At 37.7% G+C, this 26226-nt stretch overlaps 1 protein-coding gene across 3 annotated transcripts in view; it reads right to left on the reverse strand.

The window, feature by feature from the left end:
• The window catches only part of LOC127381514 (cadherin-7), an 83662-nt gene that overhangs the window by 53603 nt on the left and 3833 nt on the right, over positions 1-26226 (reverse strand). The window contains exons 1-2 of one of the 3 annotated variants that reach the window (XM_051611935.1): positions 21994-22015; positions 20842-21248 (exon numbers count right to left, since the gene is read on the reverse strand). The exons of 1 other annotated variant lie outside the window; for it this stretch is intronic. In XM_051611935.1, coding sequence (XP_051467895.1) covers positions 20842-21051 — 210 coding nt within the window. In that variant the 5' untranslated portion in view covers positions 21052-21248; positions 21994-22015. Of the gene's footprint in view, positions 1-20841; positions 21249-21993; positions 22016-26226 lie in introns of those variants that run through there. One more of the 3 variants, XM_051611934.1, reaches the window with a different exon arrangement.

A 26226-nucleotide genomic window follows, 5' to 3' on the forward strand; every position in this document is an offset into this window, starting at 1 on the left:
GAAAAGGATTCTTGGCCAGGAGTTGGAAAGACTCATTGAGAGAGCTTTAAACTAGACTTGAAGGAGTTAGGGAAGAAAACTCCTGAATGGCTTGATGTACAGGACAGTGGTCCTGCTGGCATTGGATGGGAAGGTCCTGTCCTACAGGGGACAAAGGTCCTAGGGCAGGAGTTAGCAGGGCTCATTCACAGAGCTTTAAAGTAGATTTGACGTGGGAGAGGGTTGTAGCTGGATTTGAACTAGGGGACATTGTTCTAGTATTAATGAAGACCAGAAGGCCTCCCACCTCCCAAGGTTGCCACCAGTGTGCTCAACTCACTCCCTGAAATGCCTGCACACTAACGCAGGCAGCATGGGGAACAAACAGTAGGAGTTAGAAGAAGTTTGTGTGCAGTCTAAGGATCATGATCTGGTGGCAATTACAGAGACATGGTGGGACAGCTCACATGACTGGAATGTGGTCATGGATGGCTATGTCCTTTTTAGGAAAGACAGGTCAGAGAAGCAAGGTGGTGGAGTTGCTCTTTATGTGAGAGAGCAACTAGAATGTATTGAGCTCTGTACAGGGGCCAATGAGGAGCAAGTGGAAAGTCTGTGAGTATAAATAAAGGGGCAGGCTGGCATGCATGATACAGTTGTGGGGGTCTATTACAGACCTCCTGATCAGGATGAAGGAGTTTATGAAGCTTTCTACAGGCAGCTGAAAGCAGCCTTGCAATTACAGGCCTTGGTCCTCATGGGGGATTTTAACTACCCTGATTTTCGCTGGAAGGACTACACAGCCAGCCATTCACAGTCTAGGAGGTTCCTCCAATGCATCAATGATAATTTCTTGATACAAGTGGTGGAGAAAACAACAAGGAGAGGAGCACTGCTGGATCTCATACTCTCCAACAAGGAGGGTCTGGTTGAAGCGATGATGGTCAATGGCAGCCTTGGCTGCAGTGATCACAAGATGGTGGAGTTCAGGATCCTGTGTGGGAGGAACAGAATACCTAGCAGGACCATAAGCCTGGACTTCCGCAGGGCCAACTATGGCTTCTTCAAACAATTTTTAAGGGAAGTCTCATGGGAAAGGGTACTAGGTGGTAAAGGGGCTCAAGATAGTTGGTCAACATTCAAGGACCACTTCTTGCAAGCTCAGAATCAGAGCATCCCAATGGGTAGGAAATCAAGTAAGGGAGCCAGGAGACCCACACAGTTAAACAAGGAACTGCTGGGCAAACTCAAGTGGAAAAAGAGAATCTATGGATCATGGAAGGAGGGGCTGGCCACTTGGGAGGAATATAAGACTGCTGTCAGAGGATGTAAGGAGGCAATTAGGAAAGCTAAGGCCTCCTTGGAACTTCATCTTGCAAGTGAGGTCAAAGACAATAGAAAGGGCTTCTTCAAATACATTGCAGATAGAACAAACACAAGAGGCAATATAGGCCCACTGTTGAATGAGGTGGGTGCCCTGGTGATAGAGGATATAAAGAAGGCAGAAGTACTGAACTCCTCCTTTGCCTCTGTCTTTACTGCTGCAGACTCTCCCCAGGAACCCCAGATCCCTATAGTCCCAGAAGGAGTCAGGATAAAAGAGGAGTTTACTTTGGTAGATGAGGATTGGGTTAGGGATCAGTTGAGCAATCAGGACATCCATAAATCGATGGGTCTGGATGGAATGCACCCACGGGTGCTGAGGGAGCTGTCGGAGGTCATTGGGAGGCCACTCTCCATCAGCTTTGGTAAGTCGTGGGCAACAGGAGAGGTGCCTGAGGACTGGAGGATAGCAAATGTCACTCCAGTCTACAAGAAGGGCAAGAAGGAGGACCCAGGTAATTATAGACCGGTCAGCCTCACCTCCATCCTTGGAAAGGTGATGGAACAACTTGTTCTTGGCACTATCTCTAGGCATATCAAGGATGGTTTTACCAAGGGGAAGTAATGTTTGACCACCCTTATAGCCTTCTATGAGGAAGTAACTAGGTGGATAGATGATGGTAGGGTGGTAGATGTGGTTTATCTTGATTTTAGTAAAGCATTTGACACAGTCTCCCACAGCATTCTTGTAGATAAATTGGGGAAGTGTGGTCTTGATGATCAGGTGGTGAGGTGGATCATGAACTGGTTGAAAGGAAGAAGTCAGAGAGTTGCGGTCAATGGGACAGAATCTAGTTGGACGTCTGTGACCAGTGGAGTCCCTCAGGGGTCAGTATTGGGAGCAGTACTATTCAATATTTTCATTAGTGACCTGGATGAGGGAACAGAGTGTACCCTCAGCAAGTTTGCTGATGACACTACACTGGGAGGAGTGGCTGACACACCAGAAGGCTGTGCTGCCATTCAGTGAGAACTGGACAGGCTGGAGAGCTAGGCAGGGAGAAACTTGATGAAATTCAACAAGAGCAAGTGTAGAGTCTTGCATCTGGGGAAGAACAACCCCATGCACCAGTACAGGTTGGGGGCTGACCTGCTGTAGAGCAGTGTAGGAGAAAGGGACCTGGGGGTCCTGGTGGACAGGAGGATGACCATGAGCCAGCAATGTGCCCTTGTGGCCAAGAAGGCCAATGGCATCCTGGGGTGCATTAGAAAGGGTGTGGTTAGTAGGTCAAGAGAGGTCCTTCTCCCCCTCTATTCTGCCTTGGTGAGGCCGCATCTGGAATATTGTGTCCAGTTCTGAGCCCCACAGTTCAAGAAGGACAGGGAACTGCTTGAAAGAGTCCAGTGCAGAGCCACAAAGATGATTAAGGGAGTGGAACATCTCCCTTATGAGGAAAGGCTGAGGGAGCTGAGTCTCTTTAGCTTGGAGGAGACTGAGGGGCGACCTCATCAAAGTTTACAAATATGTAAAGGGTGAGTGTTAGGAGGATGGAGCCAGGCTTTTTTTCAGTGGTGTCCAATGATAGGACAAGGGACAATAGGTGCAAACTGGAACACAGGAGATTCCATGTAAACATCAGAAAAAACTTCTTTCCTGTGAGAGTGACAGAGCACTGGAACAGGCTGCCCAGAGAGGTTGTGGAGTCTCCTTTGCTGGAGACATTCAAAACCCGCCTGGACAAGTTCCTGTGTGATGTGCTCTAGGTGACCCTGCCTGGCAGGGGGGTTGGACTAGGTGATCTTTCAAGGTCCCTTCCAACCCCTAAGATTCTCTGATTCTGTCAGACAGCTGTCAACCAGCATCCCCAGGTTCTTTTGCTCTGGGCAGCTTTCCAGCCTCTCTTCCTGAAGCCTGTAGGGCTGCATGGGGTTGTTCTGACCCAAGTGCAGGATGTGGCACTTGGACTTGTTGAACCTCATACAATTAGCCTTGGTCCATTGATCCAGCCTGTCTAGATCTCACTCACTGTAGGGCCTTCCCATCCTCATGCAGTTCAACACTCCCACCCAATTTGATGTCATCTGCAAACTTAATGAGAGTACACTCAATCATCTGGTCCAAATTATGGACAAAGATATTAAACAGAACTGGCCCCAACATTAACTCCATTCAGTGCTACTATTTGGGCCCAGCCATTCAGATAGTTTTTAGCTCAGCAAAGTGTACACCTGTTTAGGCCATATGTAGTTTCTCCAGGAAAATGTTCTGGGAAACAGTGTCAAAGGCTTTATTAAGAGTTTACAGTGGGTCAAGGAAACAAACAAAGAGTTTTGAATGTAAAATTTTACCATAACATTTAACTATGAGCAAACTACTTCATATGAAAAGGACAGCAATCAAAATCCATAGCAAAGCATTACAGCTTCATTGCTAGCATGGCAATATAACTTGAATCACCAATGCATGCCCAAATAAAGTGCAGTATTGGTTATCTTCCTGTAGATACTTGTGTCTTAAAATTAGTTCACTTAAATGGAGAAGAATCTCTTGGTTAACTTATCTTAAAACATAAGTTACTGTTGTCAGTGTGATTACATTTAATTTAGAACTCCTTTTTTAGTCTGGCTTGATTAAGCACCTTAACTATTCTGTAGTATTTTCTATTAACTACTATGACCAATTAGTAAGACGGCAATTCAGTAAGGGTAAAACACTGAATAGCAAATAAGTTGTTATTTTTTTTCAGTAAGCTATAGGAAAACCTTTTTTTTTTTTGTTCCCCCTACTCTTTGGTATTTCATTGAAGATGGTTTATCACATTGGTAATCACCCAAAACTGTTTCTAAAATACATATCCATCTACCTGTACAGACTAGCTAGTCAATTAACAGCCCATTGCAGTCCAAAAAACAGGGAAAATTTAACCCTCTGCTACATCAAATTAAATCTCTGTTTTAGAATTCTTTAAGTCACAAAAATCGTCCTTATTCATGTACAGTATGTCAGTACTTGCTTAATGGTCATGAAAGTTGGTACTAAACATATGTCTAAGCGCCTTTCTGAAAGAGAGCCTTAATCCCTGTGCAAAGGAAGGGTGTTTTAATGAACAGCAATGTGCATCACATAGACTAATTGTAAGAAGCAGAACTGAAAGCTTAAGTGATTCCATTACATAAATTCACACTGTAGCTGTTCAGTATTCAGAACAAGCTGAAGTTGAGCATGCACAGTAAATACGAATATTTGAAAGTCTGCCCTAAACTGTTCCGTTCATTTAGAGCGATCCTTCACGAATAAATACTTTAACTGCTTTAACATGAACAATACTAGGTTCTTTGTAAAACCTTCCAGCTAAGAAAGATTTAAATGGCTGTATGTAAAAGGCAGTGGTCCCTTGGTGCCTTTTCTTATTCTGGTGAGAATGATGAGTGCTTAATAATGAAAATCTCATCAGATTCCCATGCAGTCATTACACCTTGTTTGCTCTAAATCATATTTTGACATTTCAAATGGTGAGATATTTATGGATTAAAATTGAAATTCATTCATTGTTCTTAAAAAAAACACAAAACATAGGTAGGACTTTTGTCATGTACAATGCTGATACCAACCCCAGATTTTTTGTCTGTTTTTTGTTTGTTTGTTTTTTGGGTTGTTTTTTTGGAGGGTTTTTTGTGGTGATGTTTTTTTACTGTCATTAAAAGCTGGTAATATAATCAATTTATGTTCCACTGATAAACAAATTATGAGAAAATACTGAAATGGCAGGTTTCATTTTATGTTGGTCATGTATACTTGCTGAATCTACATTAAAATTCAAATTGTGCAGACCTGTTTCTAATTCTGAAAACCATCTGCATTCTACTAAAGTGTTCAAGGTCTTAATTCAGAAACTTATTTCTGAAGGTTCCAATGCTTCACATGCATGTGTTGAAAATTTCTGATTTACATAAAGTCCCCTCTGATAATCTAAAACAACTTGTCCTTTTGCAGGTATAAAAGATGCCACACAGGGTACACAATGCAAATTCTTGGATGATCATGGATGAAATTAGAGCACTCTTATCTAATTATAATTTTCACATTGTTCCCCTTCTGAGTGAGCTCTCATTCAATAAAAATAGAACACACAATGAGTTCCTTTATGAGATGCTCCCTGCTTCTGATGCATTGTGGTCAACCTACAGGTACCAGAGTTATCAGTATTGTGTATCCCGTAACTGCAAACAAGGTCAGTCATCTGAATTGACTTTTATCTACCTCAAATATTTCAGCTTAGATGACCGCGACTAATTCATCTGTCATACTTCTTGTGTATGCCATCAAACATCTCCTAAAGGAATCTTTTATTGTAGTATCTGATTGTTTTATTATAGTATCTGATAGGTTTTGTAACCGAATCTGAAAACAATGAATTACTCTTGGAGATTAGAGTTTAAAACACTATAATACTAGCTCCCAGCATTCAAGACTGATCTTTGCTGAGTTTCACTTGACGCAGCATGTAAACTTCTCTACCAGATTGTCTGAGCACACTCAAAGCTTAATTGATCCAATTTGCATGTCTCATCCTGGCAGAATTGTGCATCATTTCTATCCTCTTGGCCTAAGTGATCACAATCTAATGACTTTGTATACAAAGCAGATGGAAAGTTTCCAGCTCCTTTGCTATCCCCTTGCATTCATCCATATTAAAGCAATTATAATTTGACAAGCAATCTGATCTTTCTGTATTTTTATAGGATTACTGTCTCATTGATCGGCCTTCTGTCACCAAGTTCAGAACTTCATACTGAAGGCATTTTCACTTTCGTCTCACACCTTCTGTGTGGTTCATTAAAAAGATCACTTAATTTAACAAATTGTACTAAATATCCCCCCCCAGGGAGGTTCTATACAGCTTGGTGTAAATCAGCACGGCTCTGTGCACTAGAAGGAGAAAGCAATTCTCATTCATTGAGGATCTGCTTCTATATTTTTAAGATAAAAGAAATAATTAATTGTATCCATATTCAAGATCTGAGCCTTGTCCAATAATACATACTACCAAAAATGCATGGCTTTTAAAAGGAAAATGTTATTTTTAATCAAGTAAACATTTTCCAAATACTAACTCTTCTGGCACAGGAAACAGAAATATCTTATTTATGTTATTTTTCTGTATTTTTTCCCTTAAAAATAGTCAAATTGATATTTAAATATGGCAGTTTAGTAAAAAGTTATATTACTTATGAATAGGTGAAATCCAGGTTGTGAAAATTACACAAATAAATAAAAGTTCTGCAAAGAAAAGTCACAAGATCAGTCAAACCAATGAGAATAAGGATGTATTTATTTCAAATATTCAAACTGAAATTTCTGAAGTGAATATAAAGTGCTACTTAATAATCTCATTTGTAGTTCACAGGTGGAATATATATTCCCACCTGTTTCTAGTTTAAATACATCTTCAAAGGTAATTGTGTTTCTTCATCTGTACTCTATTCCTCAAATTCCTAACTGGCAAATTCTTTGTCCTCCTAAAAATCTGACAGATCCTCTGCTCTTCTGAGGGTTTGTGGTTGACTAATACTGGTTTGTTTTATTTTATTTTATTTTATTTTATTTTATTTTATTTTATTTTATTTTATTTTATTTTATTATTTTCCATCCTTTTTGTTTTTTGTTTGTTTGTTTGTTTCTTCCTCTTTTGTTCTGTCCATGAATCTCTGTTGGTATTTGTTTAACAAAATTTATGAGAAGACAAAAACACTGTTTGGGTTTTTCTTTTTTTAATTTGTGAGAAATTTGAAGCATGTTGTTCACAGAAGTGATCAAACACCAGTGGTCAGTGCTCACAACAGTACATGATAAGGAATACCCTTCAGTCTGCTCTGCAGCTACTTTTAAAACAGGTGGAAGACTGGAAGGCAAAGACAATGGCTGTATAAGAGAATAAAGGAAGGAACCAAAATTTACTATTAAATTCTCCAATTTTTATCAAAGAAAAAGTATGCCATTTCAGCAATAGAGCCATGTTGTTGTGCCCATATTTACATAAAAATGACAGTATAGGTGAATCTAGTGAATCTGATATTAAGTGGCAGAAAACCTAACTGAATTAACTAAGTAAACCAATTTGATCATTAAAAAAAAAAAAAGGCATTAAGACAGAAAACGGTAGTACAAAACCAGCAGTGCTTTTATGTTACTTGCACTTCAAATAGACTCAGTGGACAAGCCAAACATAAGCTGCTTGTATTGCAACCTTGGTTGAGTCTTGTAAAGACAACCTATGTGTTTCCAAGAGAAGAATTATGCCTCTGGTTACATAAGTAAGTAAAACCCCTGCTATCTACAGACTTTTTTCTCATTGTTAAAATGTATGGTCTTGTAGCTTATAAATGGGTTGTGCAGGTGTAAGTCAGCGGAACATAACAAACACATCTGTGGATGACACTCAAGACATAATAAAATGCAGTTTTCAGTCTCTCAGCTGTGTTAGCTCAGCAGGACTAATAGCAATAATAAGTAGGAAAAAAAAATATTACCAGAACAGGCAGGTGTGACTCACACATTGAAAAACTGAGGAACAAAGTATAATTTTATACAGTAACTTTTAAGAACAAATTTTCTGGTACTCTGTAAAGAATCAGACACATATTAGACCATGGTGTTGTATTTAGTGAAGACACCTAGGATTTCAAAGCCAGTGTGGAGGCTCATGGCCCTGAGCTTTCTCTTCCATGCAGCAAACTGCTTCTTCTTCTGGCAGCCCCACACTCCACCCTGAAGGCATTTAAATTTTCATTTGAGGTAAAAAAATTAACAGTATTGAATGTTTTTCTTGAGCCCAAGTTTAAAACAAAATGTCAGGAATGGTCTATTGAATAATGAGGCACACAATTCCAGGAGTATGAAGAACAGAATAACTCTTATTTGGCTTTGAAAATAAATTAGGAAAATGCATTTACATTTCCAACAGATGCAGGTAATTATGGGGGAAAAAAAAAAAGATCTGGTTTCACCCCTTACTCTCTACAATGGCACTCTTACCAGTTCAGTCAGAGTTCTGTTATCATTAAAAGTTATTCACAGGTGCCAGAGTGTTTGACTCCAGGAAAATTTGCAATATTGCTGATCACTTTGTTCACTGCAATAAACTTAACTTCTGACCTTGATAGTTAAGCTGCAACATGTTTTGCCCTGTATCTTGTTAATTACCTTACAAAGTAATTTTCTGGAGAATTGAATTTGATCCACAACCTGTTAGCTCATCCTGCTACAGTCCAAAACTCTGTTCCAAATTTATATTTGCATTTTAAGCATAGTACAAAGCATGCATGAAATAATCCAAACTGGAAGGTGGTCCACTGTATCTAACACAGAAGATGATAAAATTATTTCAGAAACAAAGGTAAATATCTTGAATTTTTAGTCTAGCCTGCAGATACAGACCCTTATTTGTCTCAAGGTATCAGAAGGATCTGTCATCAAGGTGGACATCTTAATCTTTCTTTCTTCTTCATAGCCTCATTTCCTGCTTGCTGGATATTTTGGAAGCAAGACAAAGCACCTGAGCTCTGTATCATCCCATATGAAAAGCAGTAATTGATTTAGTTTTGTGCTACTAGAAGAAAAAAATTGGCAAAAAAACATTCTGGAAAGATGATTTTGCCATCAGACTAACAGAATGGACCATCATCTTCTACCCAGCTGTGCTTACTAAAATAATACATGAAGGGAAATTGTTGAATGCGATACCGTGGCTTACACAGTATGGAACAAAAACAAATTTTGACAGGACACTGAAATTAGTCTGTAGGAAAGAACTCCCATGTAGCCTGCAAACAGATGAGAGGAAGCAGTTACATGAAATGAAGAATGTAGAAATACCAGTCTAGAAGGAAAAGTGTCTACTGAGGTTCTGCAAGACTAGAAAACTCCCAAGTGTCATTATTTCATCCCCTTAACTCCAAATACGTATTCACTTTGTAAGGTATGGACAGGCTGCCTTCCTTAGCGGTAGACCAGAGCATTAATCTTTTTGATTTTCAGCTCTGAGTTTGGAAATGACCTGGACATGGCCCAGTTGCTGCTCTGTAATATTCACACCCTTTCGTCCATCTATTGAGAGGTCAAACTTGCTTGGACTCCTCCAGATCTCTATGTGGCTTTTTTGCTTATCCATACTCTATCTTGACTGAGTAATTCTTGCAACCTTGTGGAAGGAAGCCTTTTTTTCTTGTTCTATGTTGCTTGGCACCATGTTGCTCATGTTTTAGGCTTTTCTTGAACAAATTCTGAGTTCTCTAGCCCTTGCCAGTTAAGTTTTATAATTTTGCTTTTTTTTTAATGTTTCTATCCTTTGCAACCTGTTCCCAGAAAAGAAACATAAAATCACTTTTCTACTAGTTTTTGTCTTCATGATAGTTGGTTTTGCTGCTGTCTTGTATCATAGATTACCTTGTTGTACATGAACTATTCCTCTTTTAACTACAAATGAGTTTTACGCACCTTTCTGTCCCTTTCAACAACATCTGTAAGTTTACAGACATAGTCTTCTCCACGTCTCAAACCTGGATTTTACTGGATCTCTGACTAAGTACCCTCCTTTCCCATCTGTGTTAACATAACTAAGTCAGCTAGCATTACTACCTATAAGGCCTTATTTCCAGCAAACCCAGGTGGTGGGTTGATGACTTAAGCCAATGTATGCCCCTTATACATGCATATAGCATTTTTAGTAAAAGGAATCAAGACATATACCTATTATTGTTATACTTTAATGTAAATTATCTTTTCATAAACAGATAAACTGAAATAACTTTTTAAACAACTATTATTTCCTTTGCTTTTCAAATTTTTTAAGAGGGATTAAGCTGCACACAGGAGTACACTTGATTCAGCAGAAAGAATACAACAGAAAAGCAATAGGGCTTTAAGATCCTCAGAGTAGTAATGGCCATGGGCTTGCAAAAAGAAACAAACATGAATTGTGCAATTTGAATCATAAAATGAAACAGGAAATAAAAGTTTAATTTGGCTTATTTCCTGTTTATCTGAAGGTTTAATACAGTGGTCATAAAAATATCGAAAAAATGGAGGAAATTAATAAAAGCTCTGTAAAGATTAACACAGGACTGCACTGCTGACTAATGAGGAAAACTTTTAAAACTGTAAAATAAGTATTGCTTAGCTAAGCTACAGTTAAGTGTTAAAAGGTAAAAGGTGGGGAGGACAACAGTTTACATATGCATGCATATTAACATAAGAGGAGTGAGAGGAATTAATGTAATGGTTTTTAATATAAATACTATGCAGCGTTATATACTGCAGGTTAAAAAAGCAAGATAAAAATAAGCCAAGTACTTTCTTAAATGTCTACTCTGTCCGTATAATGTGTGTAAATTATATTTGAAAGACAAGTTAGGCAATTTCCTAATTTATGGCATTGCATTTATGCCATGATTTTGGAAACAAGAAATTATCATCTGCTCTTCCCAGCTGTGTCTGAAAACTTTTCACTGTTACAGAATAACAAGCTAAAGTTTGCCTAATACAGTACCTGCCTACCTTTTAAGAAAAATGAATTACTTGATTGTCTACTCAGCACAGTTATGATTTGGTACCTCAGTGTGCAGTGTTTAAGCAGCTTATCATCCTTACACATGTATCCAAGTACCAGATTCTCTGTATTTTGGAAGCATTTCAAATGGAAAACAATTCTTTGGGCTCAATTCTTGCATGCACTCCGCAACAACAAAATTGCATGTCTCTATAGTCCCCAAGGTAATTTCACACGATTTACAGAAACAGGAATATTAAATGGGACAGTATGACTACAGAATATTTTGTGGAATTAATGCAGCAAATTCTCATTAAATCACCTAGAAAATTACATTAAATTTATTTTTTTTCTATTCAGAGAGGGCCAAAGAATCTCCTGCAATATAGGTAGAACATTATGTCAGACCTCTCTTAGCTGTTCTCAACATATACTCTATTCATCCGTATGAAGCACCATAATGCAGGCTTTCAGTGTTCCAAGAATACTAGGTATGATTGAAAGGAAGGCACTATTTTTGAAATGTCAAAATATGGAATACGTTGCTACCTGTTCTAAATCAGTCCTCAGTATTCCTCTTCTACTAACCTACAGAATAAAATATCAGTAAAAAATTGAATTTCAAAATAGTTACATTCCAAAATTAGTATTCTCAAATGGTCTACTAGGGTAAATAAAACTGATCTCAGAACTCTGGATTAAACCTTGAGTTACTCTATGAACAGCAAAACTTAATAAACAGCATATATTAAAAAACTTTTGACTTCTCAAATACTAAGAACTACCTTCCCCTCCCAGGGGAGCATCCTGAAAAAGAAAGCCTGAGACTGAGTCAGCAAGACATATTTTGTATTTTTGGGTACATGTATAATTGCAGATTAACAACTATATGCAAAAGAGCTATATTTGTCTTGGAGTTCCTATTTATCTAAAAGAAAAAAAAATATTTATTCTTAGTTATATTGTTTATAATTTATAGAGTACTACTACTGTACTGAGTGCTTTACACCCATGTAAATAACAATATTACTTTTGCAAAAGCACGGGGCTGTAGAACCAGTAAATACTCTAATAGGGAAGGAACTATTGCCAGTAGTAGTTTTTTTTATCTCAGTCAAAAATATCTGCAATAATTCATCCTAATTATATTGTATACTTATATGAGTATATTTAATTATTTTGGTGATAGGCATCTTTTCATTATATTCTTCTATTGCCAATGGAGTTTCTTCATTGGTGAAGTTTACACTTAGTCTCAGAAGGTTAAGGCTGTTACCATTTATAGATGGAGGTTAATTAATCTATAGTTATGTGTTAACATATTTTTCATATAATCTAAACAAAAAAAAACAATTTTAAAAAGGTTTATATTCTTTTTGACAGCCTTGAAGCTATGAGAGATTAAGAAATGTAACCTTCTAAAACTTCTGCTTATGTAGTAGGCTGGTATTTATACCACAACCATAGTTTGGACAGTTGGGACAGAATTGAGAGTTCTCCTAACAGAATAAATGACACTGCTTTTTCTATGAGCTACTTGTCTCTAGTTTACATGACACTAAGTATCTCTCTTCCAGTGAAAAAGTGACAGAGAAGATGCTGGTAGCAAAAGATAGCTAATAGTAATTCTGAGAGAAATGAGCAACCTAGTGCGTTAACTTCTTTTCATCTCTCAGCATTTCCATCATTAGCACTTAGCTCAGCCACCTCTTCCAGGACAATGCATAACACTGACAGAAAAAAAAAAATAAATTATACTACAGAGATTTTCCTGAACTTATCACCAGTATACTTATTGGACAGGAAGGAACCATCCCTGTTTTTTTCAGAATCTCCAGTTGTATTATCCCATGTACTTCCCTTAACTGGTAAATTTAGTACTGGAAAACTGGCATGTGAACACAGGTACTATTTGAATTAAGTGATTACTAAAAAAAAAACCACTTAAGAAATACAGTGAGATATTGAAAGCAAAAATAAAACACACCAAAAAAACCCCAACAAACAAACAACAACAAAACAAAACACAAAAAAAACCCAAACAAAACCACTAAAAAATCAACCAAACAAAAATGCCAAAAAAATCCCAATACTGTGGAGCAGAGAAGAAATTCAGCAGCAATAGTCCTGGTAGCATTTTAGCCTGTGACACATGGAAAATACTAAATACATGGAATGAATGCCAAATGAGTCTGCAGACAGATACTTATGTCTAACAGTACAGGTATAAGAAAAAAGGCAACATTGAAAAGATAGTGTGAAAGCAGGATACAAGATGTAAAACTTTAAAGCATATGAAGTTTGATCTTTTGGAAACAATGGTTTTAACTTCACTGATCTAAAAGAAGTAGCCTCGTACTAACATAACATAGATGTCGGATAGATCTGCACTTAGGAATTTCAACTAACTTGTCATCCATAAAAGATGGAAAATGAATATAAGAAAGAACTTCCTGTTATCTCTTCATAATGTTTAAAAACATTGCATGATTCTAGTTTTCAGAACCAATAATAGTCTCCCTTCATAGCAAAGAACAATAGTGAACTATCGTCTAACATCTCCATATTTATTTGGATTCTGTCACTGCTTCTTAATCTGCTATTGCCTCTTGTCTTACAAGACCACTGCCTCAGGGCAAGGGTTGTGTTTATTTGCGCTGTGCCTAGCACAGTGAGAATTCAGTTCATGACTGGGCTTCCTTAGCCCTAGAATAATGCAAATACTCACAGTTCTTGGTAGATCTAGTTTTACAGTGCTCTGTTTCCAATGTCACTAATACACAACTGTGAGACTAGAGGGTGAAATAAAACTGGATTTTGAGTGACAGTCAATGGCATGAACTAGAGGACAAAAAGAAACTTGGCAGACGAGGATGAGGAGAAGGAATGTTAGAACATGGTTAAGGAAAGTCAGCTGAAGGACCATGAGCTTGACTGACATGAAAACTGTAAATCTCATGCTCTCGTGGAAAGAAGGCATTTTCTGATAACCAGCCAAGGATACAGGAGACTTGCATCTACATATTGTTGTAAAATTAGCTTTTACTCTTGCTTTGTATTTTGTCAGAGACTCATAAAATGTAGTTTTAAATAATGCACAAAGGAAATTCAGAGTAGAGCACTGCAGGTAGAGCCTATTAGTCTACTGAAATACAGAACTGGTATTACAGGATTACATAAATAGCATGGCAGTACCATCGAATAAAAAGCTGTTATGAGGGTTATTTAATTTATGGATGTTGTCATCACCTTCAATAACCTTCCTCTTCTGTAATGTCACATGTTAAGGATCAATGTTTTATATTATACTAAAGGATCAAAAAGCTGCAAGTTCTGGTTTAGTATCCAATCATAAGTCTCTCTATTATCACTTCTAATAATGAAATTACATACAAATTGTCTTTTAGTGCTTGAGCATGTAAAATTGTCATGACTTTAAATCCGCAGCATAAAACCCATTTCTGTATCTACTCAGCTGTGTGAGAAGATGACTTCCTATAAAGAGAGAAAGAGGAAATTACACTATAGCTGTGCAGGCTAATGAAATCAACCAGGAAAAGGCAGTAGACTTTAGGTTACACCTTTGGATAATTCTTTCTGTGTGCCTTAATCTCACTGTTCTCCCCAGAGACAATTTAGTCCTGCGTGCTAAATAGGAAACACTCAGATTGTCAGTCAGCTCTCAATTATTTGGGGAAATCCAAATAAAGTAAAGCATGAAATACTGCAAAGCCCACAGCAACTACCCAGTGAAGAAAAGTGTGCTACTAGTGACAGCGTAGTACAAGCTGAGATGGTAAATTCATACCACTGCTGTAGTGTTCAAGCATTCTTTCACCAAAACCTATTTGATGCACAAAACAGGTAAGCAGAATTTGAATATTTTGGCTTGCATATGTTGTTTCATTTACAGCACTTATTGTAGTAAAACATTGACAGGAACTGCATGTCCCGTTTTATTCACAAGGTCAGCTGTTATCAATTTGCATTAGCACAGAACAAAAAAAGAGTTCCTGAGGTGGATAAATATCAGAACTTTATATGATTTGCTTTTTCACTTTCATAAATGGCCTTTTGGGAGTATATAAAACAGTATTCTTTCAAAGATTATACTAAAAGTAAAGATAATATAAATAGAAAAGGAACAAAAAACATAACAAAGGGGAAGCTTCCCTCTGAGTTATTTTGACATCTTTGCTTTCCACACAGTGTCTACAAAGACAAATGAAGAATAGTTGGTTTGGTTTGGGTTGTGTTTGGTTTTGTTTTGTTTGTTTGTTTTTATTTCCCAATAAATAAATGGGGGGGGGAAGAAAAAAAAAGAAATCTGTGCAGAACTGTAGCTACCCTTGGAGAGGAGCTTACCTGCAAAACAGATGTGAATATTTATCTTGCACTGGACACTTGGAGGGGCAAGACTCCAGGCTGAGGCTGGGCAGAGAGTGCTGGTCCCAGTGGGATACCTCCAGAAGCAGCAAGAGGGACAGAGCCATCCAGGGAATTGCACCCAACACACATCCTGCTCTGTTATCTGCAAATGAGCAGTCCTTTTTACCTACATTTAGCCTTTGTAATTTCACCCCATCCACTCTCCATTTCCTAAGGTGTCAGTAAAACTGCTGTAGCTAGTTTCTAGAGAGAATAAAAGCTATTTGCACTATCTATTCAGAGGTCCTCAGCTCTTTCATCACAGATGAAAGTCTGGAGAAGGGTCTGAAGAGACCTTATAGTGGTTTTCAAGTACCTGAAGCAGCCTACAGGAGAGCTAGTAAGGGAGTTTTTACCAGGGTGTGTAGTGATAGGACTAGGGGTAATGGTTTTAAGCAGGAAGACAGTAGATTTGTGTAAGATACTAGGAAGAATTTGTTAGTGTAATTGTGGTGAGACACTGGAACAGGTTGCCCAGGGAGGTTGTGGATGTTCCCTCCCTGGACGTGTTCAAAGCCAGGTTCGAAGGGTCTTTGAGCAACGTTGTCTAGTGGGTGGTGTGCCTGCCCATGCAGGGGGCTTGGAACTAGATGGTATTTAACGTCCCTTCTAACCCTACTCATTCTATGATTCTATCAAGTTCCTTCAGTTTCTCAGCAGCTGGTATTCCCTCGTATGGCTTTGAGTTTGACTGAGTGGCCAGGACCTCCACAGTACTCACCACTTGAAAATATTTTAGTAAAGACACTTATCATCCAAGTCAATCAAAAACCATCAGATGCATCTCAAAGTGTCAGGCTATAATCTAGAAAAAGAGCCCTACTTTTCATTATGTGCATGGCTTGATAGAAGGTCACACCAAAGCAAAATATCGTATGTGAGTAATTAACCAACACCTTTGAAAAACAACAAAGAAAAACCCTAGCACAGAAAAACCCCAAACACACAGACAAAAAACCCTAACAACAGTGGCTTCCCCAGTCCAGCCTCCTTCACTCCAAAGAGAAGAGGCTGGAAAAAATAACCTGTTCCCTATGCTGACAATAACATATGCTTCTTGTTTCCCCACTCTAGCTTGGCACAAACTTGTACGTTCTCTTAAACGAACCAGTTTTCTAGGAATTTTTTTAAGTTCACTGCATTTAGGTATTTTTATGCTTCACTCTTCCTGTTCTACTGTAGAAAATAAAAATCATGCAAATATTAGCTTTATGTACTTTGGTACATATTTGAAAATTGAATCCAACAAGTCTTTTTATCTTAAAAGAAAAATGAAGAGGCAGGTGAAAAGAAATTGAAAGGCAATGACTCTGGGCTTTAACAAGCTACATACCCTTAGTCCACTTATTTAACCTTTTTTTTCTTGATTTTACCATCTAGAAAATGCCAGTTAGGATTTATACTTTCCTTCCCCATACATTATAAATAACAAATACATGCAGGGCATATTCTAAGTTCTTTCTGAGAAGTACCAGTGCTCCTCTCAAAGTTAAATATTGACTTCTTGGGTTTGGGGTCAATCAAGCATATGTCTTTTTCATTTTCAGTCCTTCATATCTTAGTGAGGGAAAAAAAAAAAAAGTTTGAACTCAGCAAAGAGCTTGAAACTGTCTCTGTCTTCAACTATACCTAAATTTAGAGCCATTGGAAAAAGAGCTTTGGTTTGAATCCAAATGAAAACAGTGAAGCCAGGCATCAGCCAGCATCTCTCATGGAGTTCACAACCTTATAACAATTCTTCAGGTCTATTTTTGGCTTCTTTTGATTGTTGATTATTTTTTTGTAGTAAGAAAAATGACAGGATAACTGACTGACACTTGTGTCATTATAATGCTTTTGAGGAGACTGACACCCTTGCAGCAGAGTAGGTAAAATGAAATCAAAAACAAAAGACAAAAAATCCAACAGCAAGAAAAAAACTCCACACAATTAAAAAAAACAAAAACAAACAAAACCACACAACAAAAACAAACAACACCAAAACACTGGATGTCTGATAGTTAGGTAACAAAACCAAAAAAAAGATATCAACTCAATTTTAAATTTCTGCTTTAACTACACCTCTTTGTGTACCCATACAGACTTTTATTACAAGACTGTATACAGCTTTTCAAATATTAAATATAAGAGCATACACTTTTTCCTAATTTAAGTTTTTCTGCATGGAATAATTTAAAACTGCTCTGTACTGTTATTTTTATGCCCAAATAGGTTCCATTTAAGCCATTTATATGGAAAATGCAAAGTAAATCATTTCACAAAATATATCACCAAGCAACAGCAAACATTTTCTGGAAAACAGAAGCCACCTATACTTCTAGCTAAATTAGCATCATAGTTAACTCCCTCATCTCGTACATGGCATCTCTGTAAGGTAACAGTGCCTACCCAAACAGGTAAATGGCTTAAATAGTTAAATTATTCAGCCCTTTAAGTGAAAATAACATATGCTGTGCTGACAGACAGAAAGAAATTGTATATGGCTCAGTCCACAATCTGATTACATGTTAAGCACCTCCCAAGAGGCCCTCAGAATTACTCAGGATTGAATCCAAGATGATTAAAATTCATGTCATGGAAAGGAAAGACCTACATTAGAAAAGAAAAAAAACCCTCAGTCACCTCTGACTCCTATTAGTGTAAAAGTAATGGAAGTCCTCCAGAGGTTTCTCCAGAGCAACATGAGAAAAAGACCATTGCTATCTTAAGAAAATAAAGATATTAAAACCAAATCAAAACAAACAACAACAGCAACAAAACAACACAAGACAAAAAACATTCTGTGAATAAATGGATATCAAGGGTGCAAGAAGGAAGGCTTCAATATACCTCAAGTATGGATATGAAGTCTTGTTAAAAAAACATGAAAACATTGAAAAATTATACTAAGTGACAGATTCATCTTACTGAAGTGAATAGGAGCCCAGCTACATTATTTAAAAGAACAGGATTTTACCCTGCATGATCATGTAATTGAAATGTCAGAACGAACGTACCCAGGAGGACAGAGTTAACACCGAACATGGAATTAACATTGGTATTACATGACTCTTAACGATCTACCATATAACCCTAACATTCTCTGAATGCTGCCTTCCAAACAGAATTGCCTAGGGCTTTGTAAAATTGAATAGAGAGGAGGAGAAAATATTCCCTATTGAAGCTCCATTTGCCTGAGTGTTTCTGAAGCATTTTTATCTCACAGCCCTTAAAATCTGGAGGACAGTTCCTCAGTCCTGGATGTGCAGTTAGATTGGCACCCTGCAAAGCACCCTGAATGTAAGGCAGTTCAGGACTGACCTCCCTAGGAGCAGAGCACTCTGCAGAACACGAGGCAGTGTCTGGTTGCTGCTTCCACTTCACTTGATGAGAGTTATGCCAGCTCTTTGCTTGTTGTATCTTCCTCACCAAACAGAAAGAAGAAGAAGAAGAAGAAAAAAAAAAAGGTGCAACCTTCCTATCCAAATCTTGGTCTTCTCAGTTCCTATCTGCCTGCAAAGGATTTGAAACAAGACTAGTAATATTTTTCAGAGGAGAAGAGGGGGAGGAAGGCAACTGCCGCTCACTTGAGAATGGTGCTACATATTATATGTTAACATACAGAAAGAAAATCACTTCTTCACGTCTTTGCTCCCCTGCGTGGGAATGCAGCTTTGATTATGATTGCACCCCAGGAACCACACAGTTAAAAGCCTCTCCAGTGAGAAGGTTAGGAACTGGGCACATCTTATCTTACAAGATGCTCAGCAAGGGCTCTGTTTCCAGGAAGATGGGATTCCTTTTGCAAGTGCAAATTTTTCTCTGCTTTCCTACAAAATGAATTGCTGGTATAAATGTGAATTCTTGAGCCAACAATTCATACTGCTGATATAAAAGTAGGCTGGGCACAGACTGTTTCAGAAAAAAAGGGTTTGCTTTTTGGGAGATATCTGCTTATGAATGCTAGGACTCCTGTAAAGGACAGGAAAGAGCAGACTGCAAAGCTAAAAATAGCGACATACATTCAAATACCATGTACTCTAGCGCTACCACGGCATATTTGGCCATAATTTAGCAACTGAATGAGGATGAGAATTGCTACAGATCAAAAGCAGTCTTCAGTTGAGTATTTAAAGACACTTCTTTTCCAGGAGAGAAATGCTAATTTGTCAGCCACACTTCCCTTCTTATCACTGGGCAACAATGCCAAACATGCCATTTTCCAGAGGCACAAGAGAAGCTCCAACATGAAAACAAATTTGCCTAAAAGACAAAATTTACAAAGCCAAGGTGCAGCTCCATGGTATTAGAGTGAAAATTGCTAAATAACATAAAATTTAAGAAAACCTTTTAGGATTACTGTAATAAAATATTAAATTTCTTCTTCTTAAGGGCTCAGCTGTGTAAAGTAGCAGCTCCAGATCAGAAAAGAAAACACAACTATAACTTTAATAAGGAGAGCAGCTCGCCATTTAACTTGATTATTCAGTTGGCATGATTAAATCCTAAGTGCTTAACCATGTTAACACAAACACCAAGTTTTTTGTCTCAGTAGGACAAATTAAGTAAGATGATATTCATTGCGCTTGTATATTTGAAGCAGGAGATTTCAGATTACTTCATCTCCTTTTCTCTAAACATGTCATTTTGCCAAATACTTTCACTCACTTGTTTTGCATGCATTTGCTCTATTGTAATGAGAAAAGATACTGGCATTACCTCAAAAAACTCGGTTTTCTTTCAATAAGATGATCACATACAAATGCCACATAGAAACCTAAGAGGTGTTTTTTGGGGTGGTTGGGGTTGTTGGGTTTTTTTTTCATAATTGCTGAAGCAAGCGTATTACCCACCAGCACAAGGTAGTGGATGAGCTACGGCCTGGATTCACAGCTGTGCTCAGTGCGCCCCGTGTGCAGCAACAGGCATGTGTAAAGAGTCATTTGGGATGCCCTGATGAAAGAGCTTGCTCTGCACTGGCCCGGTGCCCATCAGAAAGAAGGTACAGCCACAAGGCTGTGGGATGCACAGAGGGCAGTGAAACCCCCAAGGTACCAATCTGCCAGGCAGGCAATGTCAAAACAAAGCAGTAGGGCAGACATGCCCTCCTTTTTACTTGTCACACCTCCAGATTCCCGATTCTCTCTCTCTTGCCTTCAGTAGTGCCAATCTTTAGGGAGGGAACAACATAACACAGAACTTCTATTTTCTGGGACTAGCTGGTAGCTCTTATAAAAGGATATTAATAATTGTGTTTCTCTATTCCTATATAAAAAAATACATCTAATATGAGTAACAGAATATGGACTTCGCATTAATGGTGGTAAAACACTTTCATGATTATATCACTTTAAAGAAGCATAGCTAATGTGTACAGGTCTCACAGAAAATTGCAAGATGAATCAGGAATGTAATCTTGTTGCTGTTTTGAAGTGCTATTTTTTTTTTTTTCAAACTAAAAAACTTTGTCTCATCCTGGTTTAAATCAACCACACTGACAGAATTACACTTTTTGAGTTGCACCGTTATAAACATATAAAAAAGCAAGCATCTGCACCTTTCAAAATTTGTTTAAATCCCCTACCTTTCCTACATAGAGTGGGTCTGTACCCATGTATTCTTCCAGCACAAAGAATTGATTCCACACCCAGCTGCGTTTGGTTCTCATCCTCCCTGATTGAAAGTAGGCCTTTGACTGGGAGCTTGAGTGCTCTGCTTGATTCATCCCAGAAAGACACATGAAAAGAGCTAGTATCTGCAGAAAATGGCAGAACTCCACTGCGCCCAACTTCATCCTTTTTTTTTTTTTTTTTTTTTTTTTCCAGTGAAAGAAAAAACCTTGATGAGAGAGGGTAGAATTCTAGTTGTCTCAGCAGCTCTAGCCTCCGGCAGGGTGGCAGCTGGGAGTCCAGAGATAATTTGTGGAGTGGTTGGTTGGAAGAAGTCACCACTGATGAATAGCCTTCACCAAAGAAATGGTGTAACAGGTACCTACACAGGAGAATGACAAGAGATGTTGTCAGAACCTCTTTTCATAAAGAATGTAAATTCTTTGCAGCTTTTTCATAATGCATCAAAAATGTTTATTTATTACTTTTTTCATCAGCAGCACAGTTGAGTTTATGTCATAATCTCGGAGTTTAGAGCATATTCTTTGGATGGCATCACTCTTACTGATACATTGGTATTTGTAGCTATAAAATTTTCTCTTGACTGTTCTCTTAATTCACCGGTTTTCCTAGTACAATTGATGTTTTTTTCTCTTTAAAATAATCAAAAAAAGTGTAATTATTCAGTTACTTAGTCTGATTTTTCCTCCTCTGTCTCTTACAATCTGTTTTACTTGCCATTACCATGACATAATTACAAATCAGCTACAGGCAGAAAGTTGTATCAATGACAAGGACATATCCTACCTTCACTCTCTTCTAGATAACTGACAAATAAAATAAAAGCATGTAGGATGAATCAGACCAATTAGATTGATTCTTAGTCACAGGACACCAGATGTTATGATTTGTTCTGATTTAAATCTGACCTGTTAAAAAACCCTGAGTCTCCCCACTCATTTTTAATACATTCCTAAAGCAAGTGTCAGGCATGGTAAGAAGCATGTTAGACTAGTTTATATACTTATACACAAATATGTTGAGAAAGATCAGATGATAATGTGATATTTGTGCTTTCAATGAAACATTCATTTAATGAGGAATGATTTTTCAGCAGTAATACATACAGGTTTTATCTTTTTGTGCATCTTGTCTCTTTTTACTTCAAAATCTGGTAGAACTCACTAGGAAAAAAAATAAAATACAAAAAACCTCCTAACTTTCAATACTTAAACAAGTCTTTTTTTCTGTCTTTTACAACTGTAAAAGCCTTCTCTGGCTAAGCGGAAATGTGTACTTAGTATGATGTTTTCAAAAGTATAAGTTCTATCAGTCAGAACCAAACATAGCTTTTCCTTTCTGAGGAATCAGCTGCATTAACCCCGTAAGATAAGCAATGCTGTCTCTGAAATAGGCCTCTTCCTTGTCTGAATGAGCGGAGAGGCAGACAAGAAGTATTTAAGAGCCAAACACCAGGTGAAAATGAGAAGGAATTTAAAACAGATAACAAGGTATTCATTTGGAATGATCTGCTACTATTTAGGAAGCCATTGAAAAAAGAAGATTTCATCCTTCCTGCATTTAATTAATCTAAAAAGACTAGACATTAAATCACATACACGCTAAATGCTCTAGATAGATTATCATTGTATCCCTACCCACTACTATTAAAACTGAGGGAAATGTGATCTCTGCTGTTTTCAGTATGTCAGGCTTTTCCAGCTGCAGAACACCTATGCACTGTGCTGCCAAAGGTACCTAGAGGGCAGAAACATGAAACAAATAAAAAGCTCTTCTGATTACAGAGTGTATTTAAAGCCTTTTTATAGTAATCCCTTCTGCGGTACTGCCCTGCATCAGAAAGGCTTTGCTTAGAGACTGGTGGGATAAACCACAAACCCACTGAGCGTGTTTGCTAAGCAGCAGCAATTTGAAAGCTTCCACATGTGAAAATCCAGTGTCTCCCTACAGGCAAAAAAAAAAAAAAGATAATAGGCAATGTCTTACCTAAAGACCCTAATTTCCACAACATGGACCAAGATTCTTTTTAATGCAGGTTTAATGCACAGTTGTCATCCTCACTAGTTTAAAATTACTAATCCAAACTAGTCATAGCTCAGTTTTGATCTGGCCCTTTGGGTAAATCATGACCATGTAATGTGGAAATCAGAGAGGGCTGCGATGAGTGTTAAGGAGAGTAGGTGATACGTGATTCCTCAGTGATACATTCGCTTCCTATCACTCAGTTCAAATAAGCTAAGCGTTGTTTGTAGTAGGGACTGTTTAAGCACACTTTACTTTCCCTCTCTGTGTCTAAATTATATCAGGTTAAGGACTTTTGATATTGATAAACTGTCACTTTATTTAAAAGAGGCAGCAGATTGTTATTTAACAGAGATAAAAATACAAAATGGATTTTCTTAAGAAATCTCGGTAAAACATTTACAATATGTTAGACTCTTAATACTAAGCAGTTTGAAATGTCTTGTTCTTGCCCTGAACAGACAATTTCAGACCTGGATTTGCTCTAACCTTTATCTAGAACAGTGTTCTCTTTTATCCTTTCTTTTACACCTGCAGGAAACTATGAAAGCTACCATATGGAGTACCATGGTCCCCAGCCACACACCACAGCACAGAACTGAAAAACGCACCCAAAAATACCAAGTGAAGAACAGTCCATATGCTAGACAGCACAATCTGATGAAAAGCAGAATACTCACACCCCCTTGAAAAAAATATGTATATTTATAAAATTGTTGCCTTTTACTCGTTCTCAAATACTTTCACAACACAGGCTCCACAATTCCAATTATTTTTACTCAGCTGTATTGCAGCATGGCAGCACTCTCTGCTCTGAAACTCTCTTCCCTCCCTTCCTCCCCTTCTTCAGGATAAGTCTTTCTATTCCTCTTAGAGCCTTTTTAGTTTTTATTTATAGTTCTTTCAACACATTGAATATGATACTTCCCAAAGCAGAAGTGTCTGGTATTTAAAAATATTTTCTGTTTGGTGAATAATTATTTATTAAATTGCATTTCACTGCCTTTTTTACTGATACAGATATACAAATTTATATGGATTTTAAAAATAAGAATAATAAAATATTCTATTTCTTTCCAAGTGTAACTAGCACTTCTACATCACTAGTTCTATGAAGTCCATAAGTATGAAGTCTGCAGTCTACATAAGCAGCATCACAGCATTCATAAAGCTGAAAACTAAAGACACTGTTGTGGCTTTTTTTCCTCATCAAGGCACAACTTCAGTGTTCAGGGTTGCACTTGCAGCAGTGGATATGACTAACACTGACAGCAATAGAGGCAATGCAGTGCTCTGATTCCAGTGCCTTCTCTGTCATCTGCATTTACAGGCTTGAGTGTGAAGTGAAGGCAAAACTGACCTGCAACCATTTTGTATTTTGGGTTTAAAGGTGCTCTTTGATAAAATGGAATCACTTTCTGGACAAACAGGAATCAGAGTACACAGAATTAAGAATTATTTGCACTTGTAATCGATGGAGCAAAATGCAATCAAGTCTCTTCACTCATGCTTTGCCTAAATAAAAAGTAATTTAGGAGTTAAAAATAAAATGAATTTGTCTGCTGGTATATTTAAATCATTAGACTCTACCTTTCACATCTAAGCTTATATTCCCTGTAAACTTTGTATATAGTCTTGACAATCACAAATATGAAGAATATAAACATAAAAACTGGTGTGTAATACAAAAAGTATGTTATGTGGTCTGGACTGTGGACATAGTATGTCCTACCAGAGCACTAACATACTGACTATCTTCCCCCCAAAATATCCATTAAATATCTATTCTCTCATGCTTGTGTTCTTAAATAGCTGGTTGATATATAGAACATCAGACTGAAGAATATACATTTGAAAAAAAAATAATAACCTCCTTATCCAGTATATACCATAAAACTTATATTTTTCTCCCATCTGCTGCATAGATATAGAACTATATTTAAACACAGTCTAGTAGCAGAAGTGTTCTGGTGAGCACTTCTAATCTGAAAAATGTTACTACTCTCCCTCACCAAAACAATCTGCTAGTGTCAAAAAGACACTATTGTGCACTGTCTCTGAGGGGCAATCTTGATTTGTTGAAAACATTCAGATCAGGAATAAGATCCTCAGCTGTAACGACTAGTTCCCCTCACTGCAAGCAATTAAGGATAATTTACACCCACTGAAAATCTCTCTGAATATTTTGCTTTGCTCCATAATTTCTAAAACAACGCATCTAGACTAGTCCTTGCTGTTTGTGTGTACAGTTAGTTATGGGCAAAACATGTCTTCAGCTCCCTAGATATCCTCATGGAAGCCCTCTTTCCCCACCCCTGAGACTTCCACAACCTTGCTGAAGGCTCTTGTGATCAGCTTCATACCAGATAACCTTTACAGCCAAACTACAAATTTCTGCAGACTTCCACTCATACAGTGTCACAGTGCCAGCTGAATCTATGAACTATATCATTTTCCTGTCAACCTCTTTAACACAGCAGGGAATTCTAGTTTTCACCATATGTTGTCCTAAAGTCTTTCCAATGTGCAAAATTCAGCAGGAAGAAGTGGAAATACAAAACTTTCTCCATTACTAAACTCCACCATCCTGAATAATATTTTTCTATTTTGAAATCTCACTGTCAGTTCTGGTCATCTACTGAAAGTGTAACTGAAGAGTTTTCCACTCCTGTTACCTTCCCTACACCTCCTCCCCTCCATTATTCTCCTCTCATCAGATTGTTTCATTTTTTTTTACCATTGTAAAATTTACAACATAAACCTGGACTTCACTGTCTCCAAAAGTACAGCCCCACAACACCTGATAGTAAATCTTGCTTTAGGTTGGTCAATAGTGCACAACTATAGCATGTTTGTTTTGTTGTGGGGTTTTTTTTCTCCACTTTAGTCATTCAATAAAATAGGAACCTGTGTGTTCATATAATTCTGTGGGTGACTGTTGCCACTGGATCTTGAACCACAGTCCTTAAACACAGTGGAATCAGCAGGTGAGCCCCTTGACAGCTGAACTACCCTTACTGAAATATTTATGTTTTGACATTCAGTTTTACAGTGCCCATTGGAAAGCCTGTCACTTTCTGTGGCAGAGAAAATTCCCTTTTGTTATGAGCCTGCATCTCTTCTGTGTCACATATCCTAACTATCACAGGAGACTTCCTCACAGTCACAGGAACTCTGTGATCCTTGAGACAAAGGGTTTAGAGAAGATAACTTGTCTAATTATGGTGTAGATTGCAATGTCTGCTTATCATTTCTTTCAGGGAAAGAAAAAATGAAAAATAAAAAGAGGAAAAAAAGGAAGGTGCCTTGGAGAAAGT

The sequence above is a fragment of the Apus apus genome, chromosome 2 (assembly GCF_020740795.1).
Source record: "Apus apus isolate bApuApu2 chromosome 2, bApuApu2.pri.cur, whole genome shotgun sequence".
Taxonomy (NCBI): Eukaryota; Metazoa; Chordata; class Aves; order Apodiformes; family Apodidae; genus Apus; species Apus apus.